The sequence below is a fragment of the Trichechus manatus genome, unplaced genomic scaffold (genome assembly GCF_000243295.1).
Source record: "Trichechus manatus latirostris isolate Lorelei unplaced genomic scaffold, TriManLat1.0 scaffold00063, whole genome shotgun sequence".
Lineage (NCBI taxonomy): Eukaryota > Metazoa > Chordata > Mammalia > Sirenia > Trichechidae > Trichechus > Trichechus manatus.
The window spans coordinates 9,327,445-9,342,490 of NW_004443999.1; the positions used below are offsets into that span (position 1 = coordinate 9,327,445).

Sequence of the window (15,046 nt, forward strand, 5' to 3'; positions counted from 1 at the left end):
AGAGGTGGGGTAGTGAGCTTTGATTGCCTTCCAGCCTGCATCCTGGGCTCCCGGTGGACACACTAACCCCCTACCCCCATCTTTCTCTAAAGGAACTGGCGCCATCCTAATGGTTGGATAGAGTGAGACTCTGCCCCGAAGGAAGGAAGTTGAAGAGGAAATGTACATTTGCTTTTGTTTTTTTCCTAATAATCTGTAAGTAGGTATGATTTCTGCATCCTTCACTAAATTTCATACTTCAGCCACTCTTATAACTAAAAGGAAAGTATGCTTCCTGTGGCAAGGTGATAGCTCAGTGCTCTACCAGGAACACTTAGAACAGCCATGTTCTTGTCTATGCGTTTGTAGAGAGCTTTATAGGCATGGCTTTCTAACTGTGCTCTCTATGTTAAAATACATGTTGTTTTCAGTGCTCCACAGAGAGTGTTCCCTGCACCGCCCCACTGACCTGCTCCTGCCTGCACCCCCCTCACATCACAGAACACTTCTGCTCTGCCGTCTGCTTAATTTCTGTGAAGGTGGCCTGGGCTTTTTCTTTGATGGTGTCCAAGTCCATGTTCTGGAGATTCTGCAACTGCCCAAGAATAGAATCCTTATCTTCTTCCTCTTCTTGATCTTCATCTACCATTTTCTGGAGATCTTCGGGCAAATCCACATTATCACCAGCCATCTGGATTTGGTTCTCATCCATTTCACTCTGTGTGAAAAATAAATACAGAGATAGAAAAAGAACTCTAAAAATGACCGATATAAGTTTAAAAAGCAGCAGGAAAATAAAGGTCTGTCTAGTATGAAGGAGGAGTCCCTGGGTGGTGCAAACAGTTAACGTGCTCAACTACTAAGTGATAGGTTGGAGGTTCAGTCCACCCAGAGGCACTTCGGAAGAAAGGCCTGGAGATCTACTTCCAAAAACTCAGCTATTGAAAACCCTATGTAACATAGTTCTACTCTGACACATAGGGGGTCACCATGGGTTAGAGTTGACTCAATGGCAATGATTTAATTTTTTTGTTTTTTTGGTTTTGGAATGAGGGAAGTGAATGCCACTCTTGGCCATCTAGCAGCAGAGCTGGGTCTTGGTAGCTCTTGTGGAGGCTGGAGTAGTTCCTGGTTGGGAGGCCCCTCCTTCACTGCACCTTGGCCCAGTCAGAATCTTCTAGCACGGTGGTTCTCAAAGTGTAGTCCCAAAGTGTGGTCTCAAAGCATTAGCATCATTCAGGAACCTGTTGGCAATACAAATTCTCAGGCTCCATCCCAGACCTACTGAGTCAAAGACACTGGGGGTGAGGTCCAGCCCTCTCTGTGACACTGATGCCCACTTAAGCTTGAGAATCACACTTGGCTCCACTTCAGTAGCATTGCAAGTTTTAGAGTCTGTCATCCTCATGATGTGACCCAGTGGCCCTGACTGACCCCATGCAGAGAGGATGGGGTCTGGGCTGGTAGTGTCCGCCGTGGCCAGAGCTCCGTCATTGCCCTCGTCACACTTGAGTGGCAACCTCTGCTTCACCACTGCCCGCCCCTCCTGTCTACCAGACATGGAGCCCTCATGGGTTCCAATCATGCTGAATGCACTTTACCTCCTTACGACTTGCAACAGAGCCTGGCACATGATGAATGCTTTATTAATGTAATAACTGTTTATTACTCAGCGTGCTGACAGTCTAGTCTTCATTGCTAGTGATGCTATCACCAAAGCTTGCCTCACACATTTCATTTTGTGATCCTAGGCATGGCTGTCATAGAATGTCTTACCACCTGGCTACAGAGCCTTTTTGTTTCTTAACGAGAGAGAATAATCTAAAGAAAAATGCTCTCTGGGAATAGAGACGGTAGCTGAAATTCCCAGATGGCTGGTGGGAATTAACATGAGGCAAACTGGGTCTCAGGGGCACAGAAGATTAAAATTGTACCAGAAAAGTTGATGACAGAAAAGAACTAAGCAGATGTTAACCAATAACCAGTAGCCGTAGAGTCAGCTGTGACTCATAGCGACCCCATGTGTGTCAGAGTAGACCTGTGCTCCGTACGATTTTCAAGGGCTCATTTTTCGGAAGTAGATCGCAAGGCTTTTCTTCTGAGGTGCCTCTGGGTGGACTTGAACCTCCAACCTTTCAGTTAGCAGCCAAGCACGTTAACTGGTTGCACCCCCCAGGGACTCCAAGCAGATGTTAGGACCCACCTTAATGCATTATTCATGACCAGCCTTGAATTTCTTACCAAAGCTGAAGAAAAATCACATAAAGATAAAACGATCATCTAAGTCTTTATCAGACCAAGCTGATTTGATTTTACAAAGATTTCGGCACCTGCTGATTTCCTAGGTGAAGTTAAAGACAACACCTAAAGGGAGATGTGAATTCCCCTTGTCTGGTGCTGAGTAGAAATGCTAAGAAATAGACATCAGTTGTCTCTAGGTGCACGTGACATGCCACAGTGATTTGTAAACGTGATTCTCCATCCGTAAAGTGGGTTGATGGGGCCAGACCTCCAAGGTCCTTCCCAGTGCTAACATTCCATGGCTCCCTACTGCCCTAGCTGACCCTTGGAGAGGCTGGGGGCCGACAGCCTTTCCTCAGAGCTCTCTTCTTTTATTTGGGTCCCTGAGAGTGACAGCTGAGGCTGACTCCGGAAGTAGCTTGAGGGGCAGATTTCTGAGCACAGGAGACAATGTCTTCAGGAGGCTGGTCCTCACACAGGTGCTCCCTGAAGACTTCGAGAGCAGCCTGTCTCCGCATCAGCCGTGGGAGATAAGCGAAGCTTTCCCTACACTTGGCCAGGGCCTCAGACCCTCCAAGTGCTTAGCGGATTAATTAGTTCCTCATCAAACTGTTGTGGGGATTAATTAGCTAGTTAATCCGCAGGGGCTCCCAGCCAGTCTTCCATTTCTATTTATTTCTTATTTACCTCCCCTAGCGGTGGCCTCCCTTGCTGACCATTCTCTGATTCTTGCGGGGAGGGAGGAAGAGCAAGACTCCAGCCTGGTGGTTCTCAGCTCATGTGAAGGCAGGACATCAACTGTAGTGGTTAATTTTAGGTGTCAACTTGGCTGGGCTATGGTTCCCAGTGGTTTGGCCAAATAGAGGAGTTTCTGTTCCACAATGTAATCTAATATAATGTAACCTAATCACCTTCTATAATATAACCAATCAATCAATCGAAAGGGGAGTTGCTTCTAAACACAATAGATGGACCCTGATAGAATGGGAGAAAAATGTAGAACAGAACCTCAAAGTCCTAAAAACAAAAACAAAACAGACCTACTGGACTGGTTGAGACTAGAGGACTCCCTGAGACTACTGCCCTGAAATACTCGTCAAACCTTGAACTGAAACTAACCCCTGAGGTCACCTTGTAGCTAAATAATAAATTGGTTCAAAAAAATAATGAATATCAACAGTAAATACTGTACTCCTTTAAAAAATCACCCATCTGAGACCAAACGGTCAACAATTACTTTAAAACAAAGATGACAATGTAAGGGGCGAGGAAACTAGATTAATGGAAATGCAACAACCAGAACGGAAATGATGAGAATGTTCACATATTGTGAAGAAGGTAACCAATGTCACTGAACAACTTGTGTAGAAATTGTTGACTGGGACCCTAAACTGCTGTGTAAACCTTCACCGAAAGCACAGTAAAGTATCATTTAAAAAAAGAAAGAAGGGTTTCCTTAGGGTGTGATCTGCCCCCAGACTAGACTATAAATAGACATTCTGGCAGAAGCTGCTCTCTCTCTCCCTTGCACTCTTTCCATCTCCTGACCTATGGATCTTGGGACACGAGCCTGCAGAAGCCTCCAGCCTGCCATCTGACCTTCAGACTGTGGGCTTGCCAGCCCCCACAATGGCATGAGCCATTCTTATAAAGTAAATCTCTCTCTATAGATACGTGTATGTCACTGGTTCTGTTTCTCCAGAAAATCCTAAGACATCTGTTCTCTCTTACTCATCTGAAAATTAAATGCAAACCACTTGAAAAGGCATTCCTGGGAATTCTAGCACCTCCGCACTGGCCGTGAGTTACCTCTCTGTGGATGTCACCAGATTCAAACTTGGACAGAGTAAGGGCATTGAACCTGGAGGGAAAGGCAGCTAGAGGAGACAACAGGAAGTGAGCCAGCCTGTTGGTGCTAAAGAAAACCTGGCCCACAACTCTCTCCTCCCCGTCCACCTGGGCGGGCCCAGGGAGGCCACCTTCCACCGTTGTCCTGCCTCGGAAAGCCCAGCGAAGGGAAAGCAGTCAGATTCCACTTTGCCTCACTGCTCATAGAGAGGAATTGATCCCCACAACTTCCTGCCCAGTTGTTCTCAAAGTGGGGTCCCGGACCAGCAGCATCAGTGTCTGCTGGACCCTATTTAGAAATGCGTGTTCCCAAGCACCACCCAGACCTGCTGATTCAGCAATTCTGGGGATAGCCTAGCAAGCTGTGATTTCACCAGCACCCCCTGGTGATTCTGAGGCCCAGTCAAATCTGAAAACCACTAGGCTATACCGTAAACTCCTCAAAGGCCTTAGAACTCAGACACAGACAATAAATATGTATGGAATGATTCAATGAGCCTATTGTCAAGGACTATAAGAGCCATAAGGAGCCCTGGTGGTGTAGTGGTTAAGCACTTGGCTGCTAACTGTAAGGTCGGCAGTTTGAACCTACCAGCAGCTCCGAGGGAGAAAGATGTGACAGTCTACTTCCATAAAGATTACAGCCTTGAAAACCCTATGGGGCAGCTCTACTCTGTCTGGTAGGGTGGCCATGAGTTGGAATCAACTCGATGGCAAGAGGTTTATGATAGCCATGATAATACTTAAGTGTGCAGGTCCTCTGCTCTACAGAGCTCCAAATATTTTCATAGATGTTGACTAATTTATCTTTATACTTCTGTTGGGGCTGTGTAGTCTAGAGGTTAAGGGTATTGGCTTGAAAGTCAGAATGCCTGAATGTGAGTGTTAGCTCTACCAGTTATGAGCTGTGTTACTTTGAGTAAGTTACACAACCTCTCCGAGCTTTATTTTCTCATCTATAAATTGGGGCCACCATGCATCTGTCAGTTTGTCATGCTGTGGTGGCTTGTGTGTTGCTGTGATATTGGAAGCTTTGCCACCAGTATTTCAAATACCAGCAGGGTCACCCTTGGTGGACAGGTTTCAGTGGAGCTTCCAGACTAAGACAGACTAGGAAGAAGGACCTGGCAGTTTACTTCTGAAAAAATTGGGCAGTGAAAACCTTATGAATAGCAGCAGAACATTGTCTGATATAGTGCCAGAAGATGAGCCCTTCAGGTCAGAAGGCACTCAAAATACCACTGGGAAAGAGCTGCCTCCTCAAAGTAGAGTCACCGTTAATGACATGGATGGAGTCAAGCTTTTATGACCTTCATTTGCTGATGTGGCATGACTCAAAATGAGAAGAAACAGCTGCAAACATCCCTTAATAATCGGAATGTGGAACGTACGAAGTATCAATCTAGGAAAATTGGAAGTCATCAAAATGAAATGGAGCGCATAAAGATCAATATCCTAGGTATTAGTGAGCTGAAATGGACTGGTATTGGCCATTTTGAGTCAGAAAATCACAGATCTACTATGCCGGGAATGACAACTTGAAGAGGACTAGTGTCACATTCATCATCAAAAAGAACATTTCAAGATCTATCCTGAAGTACAATGCTGTCAGTGATTGGATAATATTCATACACCTACAAGGAAGACCAGTTAATACGACTATTATTCAAGTTCATGCACTAATCACTAATGCCAAAGATGAGGAAACTGAAAATTTTTACCAACTTCTGCAGTCTGAAATTGATCAAACATGCAGTCAAGATGCATTGATAACTACTGGTGATTGGAATACAAAAGTTGGAAACAAAGGATTGGTAGTTGGAAAATATGGCCTTGGTGATAGAAACGATGCCAGAGATCGAATGATAGAATTTTAGAAGACCAATGACTTCTTCATTGCAAATACCTTTTTTCAACAACATAAATGGCTACTATTCACGTGGACCTCACCGGATGGAAAACACAGGAATCAAATCGACTACGTCCGTGGAAAGACACAACAGAAAAGTTCAATATCATCAATGAGAATAAGGCCAGGGGCCAACTGCAGAACAGATGATCAATTGCTCATATGCAAGTTCAAGTTGAAGCTAAAGAAAATTAAAACAAGTCCATGAGAGCCAAAATACGACCCTGAGTATATTCCACCTGAATTTGGAGACTGTTTCAGGAATAGATTTGACTCATTGAACACTAACGACCAAAGACCAGACTAGCTGTTGGAAGACATCAAGGACATCTTACATGAAGAAAGCAAAAGGTCATTAAAAAGACAGGAAAGAAAGAAAAGACCAAGATGGATGTCAGAAGAGACTCTGAAACTTCCTCTTGAACATAGAGTAGCTAAAGCAAAGGGATGAAATGATGAAGTTAAAGAGCTGAATAGAAGATTTCAAAGGGCAGCTCAAGAAGACAAAGTAAAATATTATAATGACATGTGAAAAGACCTCGAGTTAGAAAAGAGAAGAACACACTCAGCATTTCTCAAGCTGAAAGAACTGAAGAAAAAATTCAAGCCTCGAGTTGCAGTTTTGAAGGATTCCATGGGGAAAATATCGAATGCTGCAGGAAGTATCAAAAGCAAATGGAAGGAATACACAGTCACTGTACCAAAAAAATTAGTCGACTTTCAACCCTTTCAGGAAGTAGCATATGATCAAGAACCGATGGTACTAAGGAAGAAGTCCAAGCTGCACTGAAGGCAATGGTGAAAAACAAGGCTCCAGGAATTGACAGAATACCAATTGAGATGTTTCAACAAACGGATGCAGCACTGGAGGTGCTCAGTCTTCTGTGCCAAGAAATTTGGAAGACAGCTACCTGGCCAGTCAACTGGAGGAGATCCATATTTGCGCTCATTCCAAACAAAGATGATTCAACAGAATGTGGAAATTATCGAACAATATCATTAGTATTACAAGCAAGTAAAATGTTGCTGAAGAACATTCAAAAGCGGTTGCAGCAGTGCATCGACAGCAAACTGCCAGAAATTCAAGTCTGATTCAGAAGAGGATGTGGAATGAGGGATAACGTTGCTGATGTCAGATGAATCTTGGCTGAAAGCAGAGAATACCAGAAAGATGTTTACCTGTGTTCTATTGACTGTGAAAAGGCATTTGACTGTGTGGATCATAACAAATTATGGACAACATTGCAAAGAATGGGAATTCCAGAACACCTAATTGTGCTAATGTGGAACCAAGAGGCAGTCCTTCGAGCAGAGCAAGGGGATACTACATGGTTTAAAATCAAGAACGGTGTTGGGTCAGGCCTTTCACCATACTTATTCAATCTGTATGCTGAACAAATAATCTGAGAAGTTGGAGTATATGAAGAAGATTGTGGCATCAGGATTGGTGGAAGACTCATTAACAACCTGCAATATGCAGATGACACAACCGTGCTTGCTGAAAATGAAGAGGACTTGAAGCATTTACTGATGAAGATCAAAGACCACAGCCTTCAGTATGGATTCACCTCAACATAAAGAAAACAAAAATACTCGCACTGGACCAATAAGCAACATCATGATAAATGGAGAAAAGACTGAAGTTGTCAAGGATTTCATTTTACTTAGATCCACAATCAACACCCACGGAAGCAGCAGTCGGGAAATCAAACGACGTATTGCACTGGGCAAATCTGCTGCAAAAGACCTTTTTAAAGTGTTGAAAAGCAAAGATGTCAGTTTGAGAACTAAGGCGCGACTGACCCAAGCCATGATATTTTCAATAGCCTCATACGCATGTGAAAGCTGGACAATGAATAAGGAAGACTGAAGAAGAATTCATGGCTTTGAATTACGGTGTTGGTGAAGAATATTAAATATACCATAGATGGCCAGAAGAACGAAGAAGTCTGTCTTAGAAGAATATAGCTAGAGTGCTCCTTGGAAGCGAGGATAGTGAGACTTTGTCTCACGTACTTTGGACATGTTATCAGGAGGGATCAGTCCCTGGAGAAGGACATCATGCTTGCTAAAGTAGAGGGTCAGCGAAAAAGAGGAAGACCCTTAACAGGATGGATTGACACAGTGGCTGCAACAATGGGCTCAAACATAACAATGATTGTGAGGATGGCGCAGGGCCCGGCAGTGTTTTGTTCTGTTGTACACGGGGTTGTTATGAGTCAGAACCGACTGGACAGCACCTAACAACAACATAAATTAGGGATCACATAATTTGCTTAAGAGTTGTAAAGGATTAATTAGACGATAACTGAATTATTTAGACTATACTAAGCACACAGCGAAGGGTATCTATTCATAAAAATAATCACCTTCAGAGTAGGGAGGGGGGTTTACACTGGGTAACCCCGCAGCCTGCACAGGGTGGCTGGCCTATCAGAGGGCTTTGCTCTCTTTGCACCTTATCTGTTGCCTAGGCACAAGTCCGGCCTTCGCGTCATGGGCATGGCTTCCCTAGCCACCCGGGCCTGTTCATTTCTCTTTGGACCCTAGGCCCTCGATTCTGGAGAAATCCACCTAGCGGGCCCCAGCTTCCCTCACCTCTGGTCAGCCCGTCTGTAATATTTGTGGGACCCAGAAGATGAGCCCCAGTAAAGGTCCCAAGCCCACCCCTTGGACTCCTTTTCTTCCAATCCCTGGCTGCCTCCCTCCCTGGGAAGGGCCTTGTGCACAGACGTGAGGGCTAGCCCCCGAGTCCTCAGGCCAGCAGCCCAGAGCACTTGGTAGGACAGGCCTAGGGAAGAGGCCTGCACAAACCCTGGAATGCATCTGGGCAGGGGATTCTGGGCCCTGGGCAACCACAGTGTGGTTGAAAAGAGAAGTGTGTGCACTAGGTAGGCATGTCCCTTTGGCTCTGTAAACTCCTCACCCCATGTGAAGAAGTGTGGCTGGAGGAGGGACAGAGGGGAGCCTTCTAAAGCATGGGGCCCAGGGCAGGTGGCTCCAGCTGTACAGGCCCAAAGGTAATATTGGGTGTGGTCGGAACATTCTAGAATGATGATGCTACTGACCGCCCATCAGCAGGACAGTTGCTTTAGGTGACAATTCTAGTACTGGAATCGGTTGCCGGAGCTGAAGCCTGTGCCATGGATACCTTGTGACAAAGGATAGGACAATGAGCTAGGGCCAGTGAGCGGCTGGAGGACAAAGTGAAGCTCTCTGGAACCATGCCATGCCCGTGGCCTCTTTAGCATTGGGTCTGGACCAACTGAGCTAGACCCAGACCTACGATAGGCCAAGTGTAAGTACACTGTCTGTCAGAACCCACAGCCTACCCTGACCATTGTCCTGCAGGGGTGGCTAATGACAGGGAACAGATTGTGGAATCAGGAGACCTGGGTTCCAGGCCCGGCTCTGTCATTCATCCATTGTGTGATCTTGGGCAAGTCACTCTCCAATTCTGATGCCCAAAATGCAGAGGGCCACCCAGACGAATATTGAGCAGATTGAATGAGATGTGTTTGTGAACGGCCTTGTAAGCTTCCAGGCTCCGGACACACGGTAGCCGTTGTTATTAATATTTTGGAGGAAAAGAAGCAGCTGAGTCTGAAGATCCCTGCTGAAAGGGTCTCTGGGATAAAGAAGGCATGGACAGAGGGTGGGACAGTGTCGGCCCTTAAGAGAAAGATCCAGACACAGCAAGCAATTAAAGGAGCCTGAATGGGATTTGGATGTGGACACTGTGCAGCCTTGTTCCTGCAGCTAATGAACTGCCGTCTGGTGGGACCAGTCCACCATCCAAACAATGACTGTCTTGTCCAGACTTTCTGCTGCCCATAGGCAAACCCGAGGTTGGGGAGACCAGGAATATTTTGACACAGTTCACACATGTAATGCCTCATTACATCCCCCAAATAAAACTGCAGTGACAGCCAACGTGAATGAGCATCACAGCAGACAGAAACAGCTCCAGGGAGGGGGAGGCTGAGCGCTAAAGGAACTGAGCATGAATGAATGAATGAATGAATGAGTGAGTGAGTGAGTGAAGTGAGCCAGCATATTAGGGTACTTACAGGCTATATTTTATTCTTAGAGATTCCATACAGGAGGTCTTCTGATTTCTAGAAATCTTATCAATTTGGGATATTGTTTCAGGCTGTGAAGAGCTAATTATTTTTAGGCCAGCCGAGCAGAATCAGTTTTAATCTCTTGGTGTTTAACCACAGACTTAGTGTCTTAATTGCCAGTGCTGAATACCCCATTATTTAAATAGTCCTGTATCCTGCCATTGTCATTCCCTGGGACTGATCCCTGACCTTCCACCGAAGGGTAAGCCTGACCTGGATTTCAGACTTCCTTCTCTAGATCTTTCTAAGCTGGCCCTTGTTTTCTACCACACTCAAGATATGATGATCAGTTGTCATCGTAGGTGATATAATAGAATAATGAGCATTCACTGTTTGTCAGAGTCTAGTCAATCAAGCTTGGTGTATAAACAAATACTGTACTGGTCTGGTTGATCCCAGGTAGATATCTGATTTTGGTTTTGGTTTATTTTTGGTCTATATGACACCAGATAAGGTTTCTAGGTGGCACAAATGGTTTGCACTTGACTGCTAACCTAAAGGTTGGTGGTTTGAACCAACTCAGTGCTGCCGTGTAAGAAAAGTCCTGGTGATTTGCCTCCGTTATTATAGCCAAGAGAGCTCTGTGGAGCAGTTCTACTCTGCACACATGGGGTCCCCACGAGTCGGAATCAACTCGATGACAACTAACAACATCAATGATACCAGACGGCTAGACTGAGGAGTGGATGTGTTTCCCATTGGCTAGTTGATTGGGCATTCTATGTCTGCGTATTCTGTGAAGATCATCGACTTTAGCTGTCACTCTCCTCACAAATTGGGTCGCTGTGAGTTGGAATCGACTCAATGGCATGGATTTGGTTTTTGGGTTTTGGTCCTGGTTGTGAGTGAGCGGAAATGCATTTGCCTCTAGACAGAGTGACCTAGCCACACCTGGCTCCTGTCCTGCAAGAGCTTAGACAATCTAAAATGCACTTGGTGACTTGGTAGCCATGGGAAGGATGGAGGAGTGTAATCGTTAAAAAAAAAAAAAAAAGAGTAATTTCACAGGCACTTCCCTAGAAAGTAAAAGCAAGCAGGGCCTGCTATGCCAAAAGTAAGTGGGCAAGTGGTGTTCAGGCTGGATGGGGTGGGAAGCAGGAGGGAGCCCCTGGCTGGCCAGCTCAGCAGAAGCATTCTTACTAGTTCTGATCAGTTGATGCTGAAGGGCAGAATCAAGAGTTATGTTCTCTTCCCCGGGGGCAGCGGCTCTCACCCTAACTGTACCTCAGAATCCCTTGTAAATATCGTTGGCCAGGACCCACCCCCAGATATCTGGATATAGCCCCAGGTGATAAACCAAACCAAACTCATTGCTGTCAAGTTGATTTCGACTCATAGCAATCCCACAGAACAGAGTAGAACTGCCCCATAGGGTTTCCAAGACTGTAATCTTTATGGAAGCAGACTGCCACATCTTTCTCCCATGAAGCAGCTGGTGGGTTTGAACCGCCCACCTTTTGGTTAGCAGCAGAGCCACCAGGGCTCCTTCCCTAGGCAATAGCACTGTTAAAAAGCTTCCCAGGTGATTCCAAAACGGTGGTGTCGAGACCAGTGCTAATGTGCGGAGGTGTTGAGACCCTTGCCTGGGGCTTGCTGGCTGCTTCTCTGCTACCGAAAAAACCAAACCCGTTGTCATCCCGTCTCCTCCCTGTAAGGTAGGTTGATATTATTTTCCTGTCACAAATGAGAACACCAGCTCAGAGAGGGAAAGCGACCCCAATGTCACACAGCACTAAGTGGCAAGGCAAGATTGGACACCAAGCAGTCCAGACTCCAATAGCTATGTTTTTCTTGCTAAATCATCCTGGCAGCAGTGCTGGGTCCACACCCCTCAACAAGCTGAGTGACATTTATGCAAGTATCTTCATCTCTCAGGACCTCGGTTTCCTCATCTGTAAATCAGAGCCTTGGATTAGTGACCTTTAGGAGTCCCTGGGTGGCACAAGTTGTTAAGTGCTCCACTACGCGCCCAAAGATTGGCAGTTCAAACCCTCCCCAGAGGTGCCTCAGAAGACAGACCTGGCAATCTGCTTCCGAAAGCTCACAGCTTTGGAAACCCTATGGAGCAGTTCTGCTCTGCACACGTGCTGTCGACATGAGTCGGGATCCACGTGACAGCAACTAACAAGAACGACAAGAGCCTCCTGAGTCCCTGCGGAATGGCTTCGTAAAGGAAAACAGTTTAAGATGGGCACAACGGAGAACTGGAAATTCTTATTCCATGTAGGGCCCAATACATGCACACTCTCAATCAACATTAAAAACATTAAAAAAGTTAAATCTGCACCATCTGTCTTAATCAGATTGCCAGGCTTTTCTTTCCTCGTGTCATTGGGTGGGTTTGAACCCCCAACCTTACGGTTAGCGGTGGAGTACAAATCATTTGTGCCACCCAGGGACCTCACCGACACTGCTATTGTTCCCTCTTCGATCGTTACTCAGAGCCCTCAGCACGCTCGTAAGTTGGAATTGCCTTGATGACAGCAGGCTTAGTTTTTGTTTTACCTTACAGAGCATTTGTGAGGATTTCATAAGAAAGCTGGTGCCGCTAAGTAACTTGTACCGAATTCACACTACAGTAGTATCCAGTGACTTGTCCTTCTGTCTCCACGTCCCCTCTGGACGTTCATCCATTGCTTTCTCAAGGGGACAGCAGGAGTAGCAAACTGGATGGGGGCAGGGTGGAGAGGGGAAGGAGAAGGTGGCGGCCGGGGGCCTCTGATGGTCTCCCCACCCTGCCACCAGAAACAGCTGCTCAGAAACAAGAGGTTTTGATGTCTTGGACCCTGCTGGGGAGCCCAGAAGCTCCTAATCTAAATGAGGCTGGCAAATAAAGTTCACAGAATCACCTTTATTACCATTATTTTAGGAAGTCAATTTAAATTCAGTTCAAATGGCGCTTTTAATGTGACATGTTTAAGGACAATTCTATTCATAGATTTTTTTTTCGATATTCATCTTTACTCAAAATGAATGATGCCTTTAATACAGCAGACAAACAGCAGGTGTAACTAAATCATATAGCACAGCAGGGGGCACGACATGATTTTTCAGTGACTAACCTAGATTGACAATTTCCCTTAATAGGATTAGGGTTCATTGTAGAACTGTTTTCTCTTATTAATGTGGCTTGACTTACATATACATTTTGAATTGTCTGGGGAGAGGGGCTCATTTATTTTTGGAAAGACTCTTGTGGCTTTATTTAAAACACATTACTTCCTCTATTTAAAGAAGCATAACATTTAAATTATAACATAAAGTCAATCTTTGTATTTTATACAAAATTGTAATGTTGAATCTAGGCTTATTTTTTCATGACAATTTATTTGAATATAGCTCGTATGGCAGATAAACGATTTCTGTTATTTTTGATATTTGGTTCTTTTGGAGCATCTTTTTTTTTCTCACTAAATACCATCTATTCATTCAGCAAACATTGTGTGTGTGTGTGTGTGTGTGTATGCAGCTTCTGTATGTCAGGCACTGTGCTAGGCACTGAGGACGAAGATGAAAAGTCAGCCCCTTTGTGAAGGAGCACACAGTCTAGTAGGTGAGGCTGACACACACGTAGAGAATATTCAGGGTGGTGAGATGATGTCAAGGAGCTCTGGTGGAGCACTGGTTAAGCTCCCGGCTACTAACTGAAAGGATGGTAGTTCAAACCTACCCAGAGTCTCTGTGGGAGAAAAGACTAGGCAATCTGCTCCCGTAAAAATTAAAACAAACAAATCCAAAAAAGAATCCCGTTGCCGTCAAGTTGATTCTGACTCATAGCGAGCCTATAGGACAGAGTAGAACTGCCCTATAGGGTTTCCAAGGCTGTAATCTTTATGGAACCTGACTGCCACATCTTTCTCCTGTGAAGCAGCTGGGTGAGTTTGAACCGCTGATCTTTCGGTTAACAGCTGAGCTCTTAACCACTGCATCACTAGGGCTCTTTCCTGTAAAGACTACAGCCTAGAAAACCCTATTAGGCAGTTCTACTGTGTCACATGGGATCGTATGAGTTGGAATCAACGGGACGGCACCCAACAAGAGCAAGATGATGTTAAAGACACGCATGAAAGATCTTATGGGAGCAAGGAAGAGAGTGACCCCATCCAGCCCTGGGTGGGGGAGGGAGGTCATAGAAGACTCTGGAGGAAGTAGCACTAGACCAAATCTTGCAGAAGAGTAGGAGTTAGCCACATAGGAAAGGGGGCCCAGGAACAGTTGCGGGGACAGGGCGGGAGGAAGGTGCGGTCCGGGCAGGGATTGGCAGATGAAGCAAGGGAGACAGGAGCTACATCATGGGTGCAGGTCAAGGAGTCTGGACTTTATTCTAAAAAGCAAGTAAACCTTTTTTTTTTTTTTTTTTTTTAAACAGAGGAGGAATAGGATCAGACAGGTGTTTTAGAAACTTCACTCTGGAGTTTTCAGGGGAGCAAGACTCAAAGCAGAAAATGACTTCGGAGCTGTTATCACAATACAGGTGAGAAATGATGAAGGCCTGCACTGGAGGATGAGTTGAGAACTATTTACAAAAAAACCAAAACAATTGCCACAGAGTTGATTCCAACTGATATTGATCCTATGGGACAGAGTAAAACTGCCTCATAGGGTTTCCAAGGAACACCTGGTGGATTCAAACTGCAGACCTTTTGGTTAGCAGCCATAGCTCTTAACCACTGCGCCACCAGGGCTCCATTGTAAGGATTATAGCTTAGAAAACCCTATGGGGCAGTTCTACTCTGTCACATGGGGTCACTATGCGTCGGAATCGACTTGGCAGCACACAGCAACAAACAGGCGATGTGATTCCGAAAGGTCACAGCCTTGAAAACGTTATGGAGTGCAGTTCTACTCTGCAACATAAGGGGTCATCAGGAGTCAGAACTGACTCCTTGGTAACTGTTTTTTTTTTTTTTTTAATTACCCACGCTTTGAAAACTAGAGGAAACCA

General features: G+C 45.3%; 1 protein-coding gene across 1 annotated transcript in view; it reads right to left on the reverse strand.

Annotated features, from left to right (window-relative positions):
• Positions 1 to 469: 469 nt before the first annotated feature.
• Positions 470 to 15,046, reverse strand: part of CPLX4 (complexin 4) — a 36,868-nt gene continuing 22,291 nt past the window's right edge. Inside the window, exon 3 of the mRNA XM_004379270.2 lies at positions 470 to 697. Within this exon, the coding sequence (XP_004379327.1) occupies positions 470 to 697 (228 nt within the window). The remainder of the gene's footprint in view (positions 698 to 15,046) is intronic.